The following is an 18,257-nucleotide window of genomic DNA, read 5'->3' as shown; positions in this document are numbered from 1 at the left end:
AAGAAACGTTACGGAACCGACGGGAAAAAGAAAAAGCTTACCGCGATGGTAAAATAACGGGAGACCCCTGCAGTTTTTGAAGCTTTTCATAGTTTGAAAATATGGTGAAAAATCACCACAGGACTCCGATTAAGCACGAGGCTAACTTCTTCGCGGAAAAAAGAAGACTGAAGGGAGACCCCCCCTGTGGCTGAGAATATCATGGAATGCTGAGCATGCTCAGTGGACACACTGTGCCAGTCAAAAGTTTCTGGAAACTTTGACAGATGTTTTTCCGTATAGGACTCCATTACTGATGTCACCCATATGTGAGGACTAGCATCCTGCTTGTCCTGGGATAAATTAGCGCCTACTTTTGGGTAGGCGCTAATTTCTGAAATTAAAATGTGCGGCTTGGCTGCACATTTTACTTTCTGAATCGCACGCAAATTCCTAATAGGGCCATCAACATGCATTTGCGTCCAACCCGCCAACAACATGGTTTGGCGGGTTGGACGCGCGTTTTCCGCCCCTTACTGAATAAGGGGTAAGGGAAAACGCGCGTCCAATGGCAGGTTAACAGCGCACTGTACTGTATCGGCCTGATTGTTTGCTTTTTTGACCGCCTCAGCACAATGAGCCAACAATTTCAATGTATTATCCTCTATGACGCCTCGATCTCTTTCCTAGGTGGTAACTCCTAAGCTAGAACCTAACATTGTGTAACTACAGCAAGGGTTATTTTTCCCTATATGCATATCCTTACCCTTGTCCACATTAAATTTCATCTGCCATTTGGAAACCCATATCATCCAGTCTCACAAGGTCGTCCAGCAATTCATCACAATACGCCTGAGATTTAACTACTTTGCATAATTTTGTGTCATCCGCAAATTTGATCTCACTCGTTGTACCCCTTTTCCAGATCATTTATAAATATATTAAAAAGCACCGGTCCAAGTACAGATCCCTGAGGCAATCTACTGTGAAAACAGACCATTTAATCCTACTCTCCGTTTCCTATCTTTTAACCAGTTTGTAATCCACAAAAGGACATCACCTCCTATCCCTTGACTTTTTAGTTTTCTTAGAAGCCTCTCATGAAAGACTTTGTCGAACGCCTTCTGAAAATCCAAATATACTACATCTACCGGTAAATCTGAAGAAATCCAACACCACCACTAAAGACTGTTTCTATAAGCTTCAGGTTTTGAAGAGACTCAAACCTCTTCTTCATTTCCAAGACTTTAGAACAGTTCTCCAGTCTACGCTATTTTCTAAAACTGACTATTGCAACGCGCTCCTCTTAGGGCTCCTCAGCTCCGCCACAAAACTGCTACAGATGCTCCAGAACGCAGCTGCGAGAATCTTAACCAACACCAACCGGGGAGCGCACATCACCCCCATTCTACGAAACCTGCACTGGCTACCAATAAAATACAGAATCTTGCACAAAGCACTCACCACAATCCACAAAACCATCCACAATCAGCTGCCACTAGACCTTCAGATCCCTTTCAAACTCTACACATCCTCAAGACCCAGAGAAGCATATAAAGGTACCCTACAAGTCCCACCAACTAAAGCCACGCCCACCAAAGAACGAGCATTCTCCACAGCGGGCCCTACCATCTGGAACAACTTACCGTCTGACCTCAGATTGGAACCCTGTCCTCTAACCTTCCGAAAAAAACTCAAGACTTGGCTTTTCCTCCAAGCCTTCCCTTAATTTGTAATATTTCATCATACCGCTCAACAGACTTCACTCCACTGACTAGATGCTCTACCTGGTCTCAATATATTTATATTCTTCCACTAGTTATCCTGTCATTCTACTTCCCGGCTATCCTAGCCTCCCAAGTTCGATCTCCTTGTTATTTGTAACTTTGCCTTCTGCCTTTTGGTATATGGTTTTTTAGTTAGCCCCTAAGTTCCATGTAAACCGATTTGATATGAATTACTCATTCATGAAGGTCGGTATAGAAAAGTGCTAAATAAATAAATAAATCTTTGTCCACGTTTATTCACCCCTTCAAAAAAAATGTAGGAGATTTGTAAGGCAAAACTTCCCTTGGGTAAATCCATGCTGGCTGTGTCCCATTAAATCAAGTCTATCTAAATGTTTCATGATTTTATTCTTTATAACAGTTTCCACAATTTTTCCTGGCACTGAAGTCAGGCTCATTGGTCTATAGCTTCTAGGATCACCCCTGAAGCCCTTTTTAAATAATTGGAGTTACATTCTGTTCTCTCAATGAAAAAAAGCCACTAATTTTTGTACCTTCACCAGCCTAGACCAATCTGGTAGGGTTCTTGACCAGTATGGCAGGATTCAAGGAAAGGACGTTTTGATTAGGTAAGATTACATTTCTCCTTCTTTATCTTGCCACCAGTCTAGACAAGTGAGATGTACCCAAACTTCCCTAGGTGAGAGGTGGTCCTGACTACTCTCAAGACACCTGCGTCAAAAACTTCATTCATAGCCTGGAAATCCAAGCACTGTTTAGTGTAACATTCTTGGATACATACGATATTTTAAATGTAGAATATATTTAATGATAGAAATATAAAATAGCGATGGCCATCTGTCTTTCATGGATCAGCATTCTTGTGTTGTGACTTGATTCTTGCATGGTATCTCCAATATCGCTGAAGATATGCTTCAATACAACATAATTGTGTGAAACAAAATGTGCTTTAAGCAAAATTCTACTCTTACAAGAGAAATGAAACCTGTAGTATTCAGTGATTGATCAAGACTGTACACTACCTACAAAATTCACAGAATGTTTAACTTCAATATTTACAAAATCAACATCTAGCTGCTTACAGAAGATATATCATCAGAAATGCACACAAAAGACCAGATATGTCAAATTGAGATATGGATTTTTGAAGCTTTTGACCTATTCATGTTGTTCTATACTATGGATTATGTAATGTTTCAGCAAAATTCTATATCGGGAAAAGTTCAAATGCTTCCTTCCTATACCATGAAATGTTACAGAGTATAAGGAAAAATACAGCACCATGCATAATTCATGAAGGTGAAGAGAAGTGTATATAAGAAATGGATGAAACAGGACAAGTTTTGAAACACAAAATCTTGCAGACAAGGTGAAATATACATCTGATGATCTTCCCACGTCTAATAACTATCCTAACGCAACATTGGTTGTGCTTTTAAAATATCCTTTGGGTATGCTGTAAATTATTTAAGTTATCAAATACAGGATAGCAAATGTTGCTCCCCTGTAACAGGTGTTCTCACAGGACAGCAGGATGGTAGTCCTCGCATATGGGTGACATCACAGGATGGAGCCCAATCATGGAACACTTTTTTCAAAGTTTCTAGAAATATGACTGGCACCTACTGGGCATGCCCAGGATGGCACTAACCCTGCAACCAGCAGGGGTCCCCCTTCAGTCTTGTTTAAAAGCTATAGTAAGTGCCAAAAAATAAAATAAGAAAGCGTAACGAACCCAACACGCGGGGTGGCGGGCGGGTTTCGTGAGGACTAACATCCTGCTGTCCTGTGAGAACAACTATTACAGGTAAGCAACATTTGCTTTCTCACAGGACAAGCAGGATGGTAGTCCTCACATATGGGTGAGTACAGAGCTGAGGATGTCCGAGATATGCACCAAATGTATCCAAGACGTGCAACCGGCACAACAACTGGGGTAAAATTTGGTAGAGGGCATCCTGAACCCTAACGGGCAGGCGGAAGGGTGTTGGTACATTAAATTGCAAAAAGGTTGCGCAAGACAGACTGGCCAAAGATGGAATCTTGTCTTCCAGCCTTGTCCAAACAATAATGGGCTGTAAAAGTATGGAGAGAACTCCAGGTAGCAGCCCTACAAATATCAGGAAGCGGCACAGACTGTAGGTATGCTACTGAAGTCGCCATGGCCCTCACAGAGTGTGCTTTAACATGGTCTTGAAGTGGAATACCTGCTTGCTGATAGCAAAAGGATATGCAGTCCACTAACCAGGAGGAGAGAGTCTGCTTACCCACAGGCTGCCCCAATCTGGTGGAATAGAAAGAAACAAACAGTTGGGTGCTTTTCCTGTGGGCAGTTGTACGGTCTAGATAGAATGCTAGAATCCATTTACAGTCAAGGGTATGCAGAGCCTGTTCTCCTGGATTAGAATGGGGCCTGGAAAAGAAGGTAGGTAGCATGATGGATTGATTAATGTGAAACTCCGATACTACCTTAGGCAAAAACCTAGGGTGAGTGCGGAAGTTTAGTGTAAAACGGGTAGGTAACTAGAGCCTGTAACTCACTAACTCTAAGAGCAGATGTGATTGCCAGAAGAAAAATCACTTTCCATGTGAGATAGCGAAGATCACAGGATTGGAGAGGCTCGAATGGTGGTTTCATGAGCCGACCCAAAACTAAGTTAAGGTCCTAAGAAGGGGCCGGAGGGCACAGTGGAGGTTTGAGGTGGAGCAAGCCCTTCAAAAATCGTGTTACAAGGGGTTGTACTGAAATGGGAACATCGCCAACACCTTTATGGAAGGCGGCTACCGCACTGATATGCATCCTGATGGAAGAAGTTTTTAGACCTAACTTGGATAGGTGCCAGAGGTAGTCTAGAAACTTCATGGTGGAACAAGTGAAAGGATCAAGGGACAGTGAGGAACACCATGACTTAAACTTGTTCCATTTGTAAAAATAAGATTTTCTCATGGAAGGCTTCTGTGAAGCAATCAGGACACGGGAAACTGGCTCCGAAAGGTTGAGCAGCTGAAGAATTAACCTTTCAACATCCAGGCAGTCAGGGACAAGGCCTGAAGATTGGGGTGGCGTAGGCACCCGTCGTTCTCAGTGATCAGAAGCGGGTCCTTCCCCAGGGGAATGTGCCTGCAAATGGAGAGGTCCTGAAGAATCGGAAACCACACTTGGCGTGGCCAGTGAGGGGCTATCAGGATCATGGTTCCCTTGTCCTGACGTAGCTTCTCGAGAGTCTTTGAGAAAAGTGGAAATGGAGGGAATGCATAGAGGAGACCGGTGGCCCATTAGAGGGAGAACGTGTCTCTTCGTAGTGAATGTTGGCTGCGAGTGAGCGAGCAAAAGTTCTCTACTTTGCGGTTTTGAGGTGACGCAAAGAGGTCTATGTAAGTGTACCCCCAACGTTGGAATATCGAGTTCGCTACTGTGGGGTTGAGAGACCACTCGTGCAGCTGAAAAGTGCGACTCTGCCTGTCTGCCAACACATTGTCCACTCCCGCCAAGTAGGTTGCCCTAAGGTACATCGAGTGGGAAAGGGCCTCCGCCCATATCTGTGCAGCTTCTTGACACAGTAGGTAGGAGCCCGTCCCTTCCTGCTTGTTGATGTACCACATGGCCACCTGGTTGTCTGTCTGAATCAGGATGACCTGGTGGAAGAGGCGATCCTGAAACACTCTGAGAGCATATCTGATTGCTCGTAGCTCCAGGAAATTGATTTGGTGTTTAGCTTCCTCTGGAGACCAAGACCCTTGAGTTTGTAAATTGGGAACATGTGCTCCCCAGCCGAGGTTGGAAGCATTGGTGGTAAGGGTTACTGGAGGATCTGGAGTCTGGAAAGGTAGGCCTTGGAGGAGATTGGTCTGATTTTTCCAGCAAACTAGAGACTGACTAAGTGGGTTGGTGATGTGGACAATGGTTGATGGTGGTTGAATGGATTGAGTCCATTGTGACCGTAGAGTCCACTGCATTATTCTCATGGCCAAGCGGACCACTGGGGTAACATGCACTGAGGATGCCATGTGTCCCAGTAAGATGAGGAAATGGCGTGCAGTTGAGCGTTGTGCGAGAGAAGTGATAGTGAGAACTCGTTCTCGAGGCAGAAATGCCTTTGCTTTGAAGGTGTCCAAGTCTGCCCCTATGAATGACAAAGTTTGAGATGGGACTAAGCAGGATTTTTTGTAATTAATGAGAAATCCTAGAGAGATCAGAGTGTGTAAGGTAAGATGTAGGGACATCAGAGCAGCTTGCTGAGTGGGAGCCCTGATCAACCAATCGTCGAGATAGGGGTAGACGTGTACACCTTGGGTCCTGAGGAAGGCTGCTACTACTACGAGACACTTGGTGAAAACTCGTGGTGCAGATGCTAGGCCGAATGGAAGCACTCTGTATTGATAGTGCTTTGGGCCTACCAGGAATCTCAGAAATCTGCGATGAGACGAAGTTATCGCAATGTGCGTGTAAGCGTCCTGGAGGTCTAGAGAGCAGAGCCAGTCTTCCCTTTGCAGAAGAGGAAGGAGGGAACCCAAGGTAACCATCTTGAACTTTTCTTGGAAGAACGCTGCCTGACTTTTTTGGGGATTAGAAAGTACCGGAAATAGAATCAGAGGCCCTGCTGGGAGTAGGGCACTGGTTCGATTGCTCTGGATTGAAGGAGAAGGGAGACCTCCTGATCCAGGAGTAGTGAGTGGTCTGATGTTCCCCACGTCGGCCAATGTGGGGAATCTGGTGGGATGGAGAGAAAGTTCAGGTGATAACCTTGAGAGATTATAGCAAGAACCCACTGGTCAGAGGTGATTGTGTGCCATATGTTGTTGAAATGACACTATTGACCTCCTACTGGAACTTGTGGCAGTGGAAGCTGGCTGTTGCTCTCTATCAGGCCGATTCAGTAAAGTCTGCGGGAGAGTGGGTGTTTGCCCGCTCTCCCGGCGTGTGCACAGGCCACTTGCCTGTGCGCACGATACAGTATGCAAATGAGGCCCGGCGGTAGAAACGGGCAAAAGGAAGCGCTAGGGGCAGGAGCAGCGGCTGTCAGCCGACGCTCAATTTTGCCGGCGTCGGTTCTGGAGCCCGCTGAGAACCACGGGCTCGTAAACCAGACGCCGGCAAAATTGAGCATCTGGTTTTCGACCCGACAACCGCCGGCAGACTTCACTTTTTTATTTTTTTTTTTTACTCTTCAGGACCTCAGACTTAATATTGCCATGATATTAAGTCGGAGGGTGAACAGAAAAGCAGTTTTTACTGCTTTTCTGTGCACTTTCCCGGTGCCAGAAGAAATTAGCGCCTACCTTTGGGTAGGCGCTAATTTCTGCAAGTAAAATATGCGGCTTGGCTGCACATTTTACTTTCTGAATCGCGCGCAAATACATTTGCATGTTGAGGGCGCTATTAGGTTCGGCGGGTTGGACGCGCGTTTTCCGCCCCTTACTGAATAAGGGGTAAGCGAAATCGCGCTTCCAATGACAGGTTAACAGTGCGCTCCGTCGGAGCGCATTGTACTGTATTCGGCCTGTATGAAAGAGTCAAAAACCAGAAACAGGGCCTGGCTGAGGATCTGCCTGTGGTTTTAGCTTACAAGGTTGTCGGGATTGGGCCTTCTGGAAAGGCTTAGTTGACCGACCGCTATATGGTGGTGGATAGGACTTCCTTTGATGGTAGAACGACTTTTTGGAGTACTTCCTGAATGCTTGCTTGGCCAGATATTCAGAAGGCATCAGAGAGAATTGGCGAAGAGTCTCATGATGATCCTTGAGCTGCGCCACTGTTTGCTGGATCTGTTCACCAAACAGATTGTCCCCAATGCAAGGTAGATCGGACAATATGTCCTGAACTTCAGGACGTAGGTCCGAAGACTTAAGCCAGGCCCATCTTCTTGCAGAAATAGCAGCTGCAGATACCCTGGAAACGGTGTCAAAAATGTCATAAGATGATCTTTCATGTTTTCCTGCTTCAAATCCTTTGTGAACCAGGGTTTGTAGCTGTTCCTGGAATGGCTGAGGCAGTGACTCTGCAAAGTCCTGTATTTGTTTGAATAGGACCCTGTTGTACTGAGTCATATAAAGCTGGTAAGAGGCGATCCGAGAGATAAGCATTGATCCCTGGAAGACATGCCAACCAATGGCATCCAGGAATTTCTGCTCTTTGCCTGAAGGGAAGGAAGAATGAGGGTTTGAGCGCCGGGCCTTCTTTTCGGCAGACTCAACAACCACGGACTGGTGATCCAATTGGGGTTTTTGGAACCCTGGAGCTGACTGGACCAAATATGTGGTATCTGCTTTTCGGTGTTCCCAATTCTTCTTCAGAAGATCTAGAAGAACTTGATGTATAGGGATAGAGGTGATTTCTTTAGGAGCGTCAAGAAATTGTAGAAGCTCCATCATCTGGTGTCTATCATCATGTTCAGTCTGCAGTTGGAAGAGAACTAACTCAGACATTTCCTTCACAAAATTAATGAAGGACACGTCCTCTGGAGAACGTTTCCTGCTTTCGGTAGGAGGGGTGGTGATGGTAAATCATCCGTGTCCTGGGACGAGTCAGCGGTCCATGTATCATAGGGTTCATCACCGTGCCCTCCAGGAACTTTAGAGGGACGGTCCCGGTCTAGGCTCCGAAGGCATCGAGGGAGTTACCGGAGGCATCGATGAAGGTACCGAGGGCATCGATGGACAGATCGGCGGCACCAATGGCAGTAACGGTATCGGTGACATCGATGGAGGAAGAAGGAACAGTGTTTCTCCTCCCGATGACAGAGGAAGTGGAGAGGGCACCGGAACCGGTGTCCCCGGATCCATCGGAAGAAAAGCGGCTAGTAGTGCTTCCATCCTTGAGAGGAGCGGTGCCAGCGCTACCGGAATGGGATCGATGGTCGGTTCGGGAATTGGCACCGGCTTTGGAGGAATCTGGAATCTTTGCATCACCTTGCCGATGGCCTCCTGAACCATCCAGTCCAGCTCTTTATGGAGACCTGGAGTGATCAGCCCCGGTTCCGGAAGGGGAGAAGGAGGCAGAGGCGTAGCCAGAGGGACAACCGTTAAAGGCGGAGTCGCGGCTCCCATTACCCGTCCGGGTGAGGGTTGCCTCGGTGACCCGGACACAGAAAGGGTCGATGCCTTTTCTGGACGGGGTTTCTTTGGCAGCGACTCGGAAGATGGCGAGGTTGATGATTTGCCTTCGTCGATGGTCCAAGGCTTACGGTGTCTATGCTTCTCTCGACGATCCCCTCGGTCCTGAGGGGGAACAGAGGTGGTCGATGGCCGGGAAGTCATCGACGCTGGACGGACACCGGCCGGTGCCCGATACTGGCGTGACGTAGACGGCGCCGGTTCGGACAACGTCGATGCTATGGACTGAGTGAGAGTTTGAGACCGAAAAAGAAGTTCCATCTTCTCCATTCTGGCTTTGTGACCTTTTGGTGTCATTAAGGCGCATTTGGTGCAAGTCAGGACATCATGCTCACACCCAAGGCACATTACACAGACTTTATGGGGGTCTGTGATGGACATTGTGCGAGCGCAGTCAGGGCACCGACGGAACCCCGACGCCCTGGCCTTTGAAAAAAATTTAGCCGTGGTGCGGTCGACGGCCAGTAGGCCACGAGGGCCAATCTTGACGGGAATCGACCGGAACCGGGTAAAAAACTTACCGGACCACCGCGGAAGTAAAAGATTGAATAGGGGGGACCCTGAGGGGTATTAATTATGAAGTAATTCCGTGAGGAAAATTCCTGTCAGGAATCTCTGTAGAGCTCCTTAACCCATGTGGCTACTGCTGCGCGGAAAAAAGATTGAAGGGGGACCTCTGCTGGTTGCAGGGTTAATGCCATCCTGGGCATGCCCAGTAGGTGCCAAAGTTCTAGAAACTTCGACAAAAGTGTTCCGTGATTGGGCTCCATCCTGTGATGTCACCCATATGCGAGGACTACCATCCTGCTTGTCCTGTGAGAAATGTTAATACATGAAAAACACGTATAGCTATGCATAGGAAGTAATAGTTGTAATTCAGTGTATTCCTTATATTTATTTTGTAATGCTGCAAATGGCCTCTGCACATCTGCTCTCTTTCTTGAATGTACTGTAAACCACTTTGGGTGAATTTTTGTATTTAAAGATGGGTTATAAATCCAACTAAATAAAATGATCCTGTTAAATTTCTAAAAGTGCATTTTCTGTTAAAATTCTGTTAAATTCCATAGCATATTTCTCTAAAAGATTTGTTCTATATCTTATTCTCGTAACCTTGTCAAGTTTCTAAATCATAAGATTTTAATAAAATTTTAAATTGCATTACTTGAAAGATTTTAATACATTTCTAAAATTATCTTTATTGAATTAAAAATAACTGATAATGAGTAAAGAATAAATTATCCTTATTTAGTAAACACTACCAAAGGAATACAAGGATGACCAAGTAACCACTTTGCAAATATCCGAGAGACTGTCCTAGATTCAAGCAAAGAAGCCACTTGTGCTCTCTGCAGTTCTAAAACTAGTAGCATCTGGTCAATATATGTTGCACCAAGAGCTTCCTTAATCCATCTAGCTATAGAGGACTGAAGATATCTTGCTTTTATGAAGCCTGCTAAACAGGACAGTCTGTCTGACTGGTCACTTTAAGTTATCTCAAAAAATGGTTCTATGTATATCTAATTTATATAGACTTCTATTCTCACCCTTACATTCCTTTGATCTAAACACCAATAAAGAAATTGACTGGTTAAAGTGAAAATCTGGTTTATGGCAATGCAGGACTCCCTATTATGGGATCTTCTGTCAGGGTTAAGCTGTACTGAGATAAGATGCTAGAGGCACTGGAATCATGTGGAGACCAGCTAAATGCCTGGTAAGAAGATCCTGAACCAATCTGTCAAAGTCCTTTTTCATAATCCATTCCCTGAAACTGGTCAGTGCCAGTTACTGGAGATAGAATGTCCTCCTGAGTTACCAGACACCACTGGCTTTGAGGAGACAGAGGATAGAACAGGCAAATCTGGAGGCAAAAAGCAATATTGTTGATAACAATACACCAGACCTCAAGACAGATGCAGGTAGCATTGGCATTGATATGGCTGACACTGAGGTACAGTTCTCATGACTGACCATCTTAGAACAGCCGGCCTCCTTGATAACAGATAGCTTCAGTCCTTAAACTAACTCAATGATAAACTTCAATGCCGGAGCTCAATCCTAGGCTTCAAGAGCTTTTACTTGACCCCACTTCTTTCTACAGGGAAGTAAACTGAAAGTAGCTGTGTTTAAAAGTTGATTTTCCTGGCCTTGCACATGACTTCACAAGAGAAGGTGGCTGTTTTTTTGTTGATGGTTAAGGATGCAAAGGCATCAACTTTTGATGGCTTTGATGCAGATGTCTGATGTTCACAGCAGTGTTAGGATAGTTTGAAAGATGTCATAGAGTCTAAGACTTCACAGCTTTATAGCCTTAAGAGATATGTTATAAAAACAATTGCTTGATTTGTTCTATTATAGTCAATTCCCAAGCAAAATATACAATCACTGCGGTGGTCGGTGAGCCTTTTTCCTCATATGGGCAGATCACCACCTGAACCCTGAGACTCTATCATCAGCCATAAGGGGGAATATAGTGTCTGCTAGATTAAATGTTTAATTTAAAAAACAATTTCTTTAATTGGGGAATCAATTGTAAGTAGGAGATCTGTAAAAACAAGAATTCTGTAGAAAAACCTGTGTTCTGAGGGAGATTCACAATCAAAATTAAAACAAAACAAATAAAGATCATAGAGGGAAAAATCTAACTCTTTCTGCAGGGACGAGACAGAATGATTCATGTGTGCATCTTTTTCTTGGTTACTGGTGACACCGCGCACATGTGGGACTGGCTTTCTTACTTGTCAGTGGAGAAAGGGTATTTATCCTGTGAATGAAAAACCAGTAACCTACTTCCTACTGGCAGCTAGAGTCTTGATGGCAGTAAAATAGAACATAGGACACACTTGATTGACTGGCTTAACAGAATCTGAAAATTTGCCACAATGGAGATAGATTCCTTGAAATCTGGGAACCTTTCCCAAACGTCAGTGGGAGATAAACACAGATCTATGAGTTCATCAGGCCTACAATTTCTGCAAATTAATTAGACCAAGGATAGGCAAACATGTGGGTTATAAAGCTGTTCTCAGGGGCAAAGCAGAATAAAGCCAGAACTAATGCTCACACAGATACACAGTACACATGAATCCCTCCTGAACTACTTATTTGCCAGGGCCTCCTTTCTAGCTTCAAAATGGGTGAATAGAGGTGCAGGCACAGCAGTCACTGGTGCCCTGTCTGTGCTGTCAATTCATGCAAGCACATACCATTCTCCCTCGTACAGATACATGATTTCATCAGAAAGAGGGCTGCCCTTCTCCCTCCTAATCCTTTGCTTTACGGCCCCCCCCCCCCCCCCAGCTCAAACTAGGGCAGCATCAGGTAACAAAAAAGGGAAGCACACAGACAGCTTAGGTGATGCTGTATCAAGACTGGAGGCTGGCCATAACCGCTTGCAACCCTTCCACTCTGGTTCTGGTTAGTACAGTGAAAGCGAGGACAAGGAAACAGTGGGGAGGATGCCATCAACTCAACATAACATAACATCTTGGATTTAACATAGCTCTCAGGCTGGGACTGAACCTGGGAGGACTGATCAGAGGCCAGACCAAGGGTCAGGTGGACTGGATGTGGTTCCCAAGTCAGTTTGCCCACCTCAGATTTTGACAATGGGTAACTCCACAAGCGGGTTCTCATTTTGATTAAATGGTGCAACCCCCCAGATATAGTATATTAAAACTCTAAAGTGGAGAAGTATTGAAGAAATAACCCTAATAACAGATCTACAAGATATTAATATAGTTGCTGCTCTCTGTAGAACTAATTTCACTAGTTTAAAGTACCTCCTCCCCCCAATACTCAACATTTCTGTTCTTGGGGAGGGGGTTCTCTGCTTTTTGTATACATGATTGTTTTTTTTGGAATAATGGCAAAAGTTCAGGAACTATGATCTAAATGTAAATACTGTTTAATAGTGCATGCTTAATTCAAATTTCAGAAAATGTAAACATTAGTTAATAAAAAAAATCCAAGCAATTATTCTTATACAGTACCTCAGCCTCCCTCTTCTTTGCTCGAGCTTTCTCCACTTCATCCATGACCTTCTGGGACTCCTCCACATTTCCTTCAGCTCCCTGTTGCTCTGCTTTTGCCAGAAGTTTACCAATTTCTTCATTCAATTCATGAACTCGTTCAGCCTTTGAGAAAAATGCACAGTAGGAATCAATTTTCCTCCATTCTAAGAACAGGTGTTTCAAACAACACTGGGGAAGTTACTACATATGTATTATAGATCACTGAAAACTATTAAATACTTTATTTCTTCTATCTATGCCTCACTCACAAAGCCTTTTAATGTTTGAGTCAAAGATCATCCCATTCTCTCTCTAGGCAACTCCTACAATCTTTAACTTTCCATTCCGAACCACAACTTTACTACTGGAGCCCCATGTGCCAGCACAGTCAACATGTTCACATTTTTGGACACTAATGTTGGTATGCAACAGCTCCCAGAATGCTGTGCCCTGTACTGCATGAAGGATACAGGAAAATTAGTTCTTACCTGATAATTTTCGTTCCTGTAGTACCACGGATCAGTCCAGACCACGGGTTGAGCCCCCCTTCCAGCAGGTGGAGACAGACCAGAGTTCTGAGGCTAGCCCATATAAGGATGGAACCCACCCAGGAACCCTCAGTATAACCATTGTCAAAGCAGAAAAGGTATAAGATCAAGCAAGTACAAGGATAAATAGAAAATTTAATTTAAACCAGCTAAATAACACAATTGAATGAACTGTGTAACTAAACGCTCTTGTATATCTACCCCTGATCATCGCAAAGATCTTCCAGTGCCTTATAGTAAACCCCAGAAAAATGATGCAGGAGAAAAAAAATAGAGAAAACCTGTAAGAAGGAAAAAACCCAAAAAAATAACAGGAACGAATTCGAGCGGACAGAAAAGAACGGGCGGGTGTCTGGACTGATCCGTGGTACTACAGGAACGAAAATTATCAGGTAAGAACTAAATTTTCCTTTCCCTGTACGTACCCGGATCAGTCCAGACCATGGGATGTCCCAAAGCTTCCCTACAAAGGGTGAGACCCAGACAGTCCCGCTCGAAGAACCTGCCGACCAAAGGAACCAAAAACTGGAGCCTGAACGTCGAGGCGGTAATGACGAGCAAATGTATGAAGAGATTTCCATGTAGCCGCCCTACAGATTTCTTGCGGCGAAATCTACTGAGACTCCGTCCAAGAGGTCACTTGAGAACGTACAGAATGAGCTTTTAGGCCGTCAGGAACCGAGCGGCCCTTGCAAATATAAGCAAAGGAAATCGCAGCCTTTAACGAGCGAGTGATCGTAGCCTTAGAAGCTTGCTTCCCCCTTTGGAGTGGACCCCATTGGGTCCACTCCACAGGACAAACAGATGATCAGAGACACGAAAATCATTGGTAACCTCAAGAAAATGCAACAAGACTCGCTTGAGATCGAGACGACGAAGATTGCTACCACCAGAGGCAGCAATATCCTCTGGTGAAAAAGCGGGAAGTTCAACGGACTGGTTAATATGAAAAGAAGAAACAACCTTAGGTAAGAAAGAAGGTACGGTCCTTAGGGAGACGCCCGAGTCCGAAAAACGCAAGAAAGGGTCTCTACAAGATAGAGCTTGAAGCTCAGACACTCTCCTGGCTGAACAGATAGCAACCAGAAAAACAGTCTTGAGAGTCAAGTCCTTGAGAGTGGCATGACGAAGAGGCTCGAAATGGGCCGTACAAAGAGCTCGAAGCACCAAATTCAAATTCCACGAAGGACAAATAGACCGGACAGGCAGCTTTAAATGCTTAGCGCCTCTGAGAAAATGAACAACATCTGGATGAGAGGCAACCGGCCGACCTTCAATGGTGCCCAGGAGAGAACTGAGAGCTGAGACCTGAACACGCAGAGAACTAACCGAAAGACCCTTGGAGAGACCACGCTGAAGAAAGGAAAGTAAAACTGCAACAGAAGGCGAGCGAGCCAAAACACCCAACTCTTCACAAACATTTTCAAAAACCTTCCAGACCCTAACATAAGTAAGGGATGTTGATTGTTTGCGAGCCCTGAGAAGGGTGGCAATAACTTCATCTTTATATCCTCTGCGTCTCAAATGTCTCCGTTCAAAAGCCATGCCGCTAGACAGAAGCGATCCACCTGGTCGGAAAATACGGGACCCTGCCACAGAAGATGGGGCAGATGACAGAGACGAAGAAGACAGTCCACCGAGAGATTCACCAGGTCTGCGCACCACGGCCATCGAGGCCATTCGGGAGCCACGAGAATGACCGGACCGCGATGGAGCTCTATTCTCCGAAGAACCTTCCCCACTAACAGCCACGGTGGGAACACGTAGAGAAGAACATCGGAGGGCCAGGGAAGAACCAACGCGTCCACCCCTTCTGAGCAATGCTCCCTCCACAGGCTGAAGAACCGGGGAGCCTTGGCATTGGCTAGCGTCGCCAAGAGGTCTAGGTGAGGGGTACCCCACCTGCGCACGATTAGATCCATCGCTACGTCTGATAACTCCCACTCGCCGGGATCGAGATGTTGACTACTGAGGAAGTCGGCTTGAACATTCTCCTTCCCCGCTATGTGGGAAGCTGCCAGGCGATCCAAGTGCCTCTCTGCCCAGAGAAAAAGCTTGCTGGCTTCTAACGTCATTAGACGACTTAGAGTTCCCCCTTGTTTATTTATTTATTTATTTAGCTATTTTCTATACCGGCTTTCACGACCAGGGGTCACATCAAACCGGTTTACATTGAACAGTTTGTGCATTAAAACATAGAACTGGAACAACTAACTGGTGCAGAAAATACAGTTACAATGAACAAGGATTGTTCATTGTTGATTTATGTAAGCTACCGTGGTGGAATTGTCTGATAGCACCCGGACAGCTCTGTGACGAATCAGAGGAAGAAAAAATTTGAGGGCCAGGCAAACCGCTTGGGCTTCTAGACGATTGATGTGCTACCGAGACTGGGACAGGGACCAGAACCCTTGAGTCATTTGAGATTGGCAGACAGCTCCCCAACCATAGAGGCTGGCGTCTGTCGTTACTATGACCCAAGAGGGAGTCAAAAGAGGCATTCCCCTGAGAAGGTGAGCCGGGGAAAACCACCATTGTATGCTGGCGATGGTAGAGTCGGAGAGAGGAAGAATCTCCTGATACTGCTCGGATATCGGCTTCCAACGGGACAACAATGCTTTCTGTAAAGGACACATATGAGCAAACGCCCGGGGGACGAGATCGATCGTGGAAGCCATGGTCCCTAGAACCTGGAGGTAATCCCACGCCGTGGGAAGAGGTAGAGAGACAAAAATGTTCAACTGATCTATCAGATTTGATTGTCCGCGAGTCTGAAAGAAAAACTTTCCTGATCCGAGTGTTGAAAAATGCGCCCAAAAATTCCAGCTCTTGTGAGGGCCGAAGAGTGCTTTTGGAGTAGTTGATTATCCAACCGAGAGATGAGAGAAGGGCTAGAACTCTGTCTACCGCGAGCGCGCAGAGAGAGACGGACTTGGCTCTTATCAACCAATCGTCCAGGTAAGGATGGACTAAAATCCCTTCCAGACGAAGAGCTGCCGCAACAACTACCATGATCTTGGTGAAAGTGCGGGGAGCAGTGGCGAGACCGAACGGGAGAGCCCGAAACTGGAAGTGCTGACCTAGGATCTGAAAACGAAGGAACCTCTGATGTGCCTGACGATTGGGGATGTGAAAATAAGCCTCCTTCAGATCTAGGGAAGCGAGAAATTCCCCGGGACGAACCACTGCAATTACTGCTCGCAGGGTTTCCATCTTGAAACGGGGAACCTTGAGGACCCGATTGACCCTTTTGAGATCCAGAATGGGGCGGAAGGAATCGTCTTTTTTGGGAACAATGAAGTAAATTGAATATTGGCCGGCGCCCCTTTCATGCACAGGAACTGGAATGATCGCCCCCAATTCCTGAAGATTCAACAGGGTGTGACAAACCGCAGGCCGCTTGGAATGGCTGCAAGGGGACACGATGTAGAGATCCGGCAGATGTCTGGCAAATTCTAACGCGTAGCCGCGTTCTATCACATCGAGGACCCAGAGGTCGGATGTAATTTTGGCCCACTCCTCGAGAAACAGAGAAAGACGCCCACCTAAGTTTCGTGCGGAGGAATGGACCGGCCGAATCTCATTGGGGAGCTGACTTAGTGGTCGTGTGTTGCTGATGGCCATCCCGGAAGCCTCGACGGCCATGAAAGGAATGGGACTAAGACTGTGACCTGGATACTCCTCCCCTGGGGAAGGATCCACGGGCCCTGCTACCATAACAGCGATTCCCCCTAAAGCGAGTGCGAGTCGGAAAAAAAAGACTTTGACTGTTTGGGACGGTCCTCTGGTACCTTATGGACCTTGTTTTCACCCAAGGACTTAATAAGCTGTTCCAGGTCCTCACCAAAAAGCAACTTGCCCTTAAAAGGAAGAGTGCCCAACTGAGCCTTAGAAGAAGCATCAGCGGACCAATTGCATAACCAGAGAAGGCGTCTGGCAGATACTATGAAACCATAGCTTTAGCTTGGACCCGAAGCAAATCATATAGTGCATCTGCACCATAGGCTATAGCACCCTCCAAACGTTCAGCTTGCTCAGCCTCTGCGGACTGGAGGTCTTGGATGCTGAGTAACTGCTGCATCCACCTAAGGCTTGACCGCTGCATGAGACTGCTGCAAATAGTCGCCCGGACACCAAGAGCTAAAACTTCAAAAATGCATTTCAAATAGAATTCAAGCTTACGGTCCTGTACATCCCATAAAGCTGTAGCACCCACCACCGGAATGGTAGTGCACTTTGTCACAGCGGTGACAGAAGAATCCACCTTAGGAATTTTTAACATGTCCAGGCAGTCTTCAGGGAGCGGGTAAAGTTTATCCATAGCTCTTCCAACGCGAAGACCCGTCTCTGGGGACTCCCATTCCCTGAGGAGGAGCAAGCGATGCATAGGATGAAAAGGGAAAGTACGTGGTAAGGCCCTAAGTCCCGCCAAGACCGAGTCCGCGTTTGGTGTCATCGCCGCTGCCACAGAATTATCTGGGGGGAATCAATTCCCAATTCCTGAAGAACGAAGGGAATAAGAGGCTCCAGCTCCTCCCACCGAAATAAGCGCAGGACACTGGGATCATCGCCCTCTGGGGGGGGCAGTGGAATCATCATCCCCTACACCAAAAGGGTCCAAAGGAGGCTGGGGAGGGGGGTCCACTGGGGGAGGGAGAGCTCCCAGGACTACGCGAACCCTAATAGGGCCCTGAGGGTCCAGAACACTCTGAGGGGAAGGCACAGGAAAATTAGGAGGGTTTGGAGGGGGGTGGGGGGGGGGACCCACCTCCCTCTGTAAACTGGCCAGGTAAGAATCATGCATTAACAGAACAAATTCTGAGGAAAAACGGGCCAGGACCGAATTTTTTACG

General features: G+C 46.1%; 1 protein-coding gene across 8 annotated transcripts in view; it reads right to left on the bottom strand.

The window, feature by feature from the left end:
- Positions 1-18,257, bottom strand: part of LOC115084931 (putative RNA-binding protein Luc7-like 2) — a 291,251-nt gene that overhangs the window by 185,519 nt on the left and 87,475 nt on the right. For all 8 annotated transcript variants that reach the window (XM_029590358.1, XM_029590361.1, XM_029590359.1 and 5 more), the window contains one exon: positions 12,836-12,979. In XM_029590358.1, coding sequence (XP_029446218.1) covers positions 12,836-12,979 — 144 coding nt within the window. The remainder of the gene's footprint in view (positions 1-12,835; positions 12,980-18,257) is intronic.

The sequence above is a fragment of the Rhinatrema bivittatum genome, chromosome 2 (genome assembly GCF_901001135.1).
Source record: "Rhinatrema bivittatum chromosome 2, aRhiBiv1.1, whole genome shotgun sequence".
Lineage (NCBI taxonomy): Eukaryota > Metazoa > Chordata > Amphibia > Gymnophiona > Rhinatrematidae > Rhinatrema > Rhinatrema bivittatum.
Note: the sequence above shows the minus strand (reverse complement) of the source record. Positions and strands in the feature narration are given on the sequence as shown.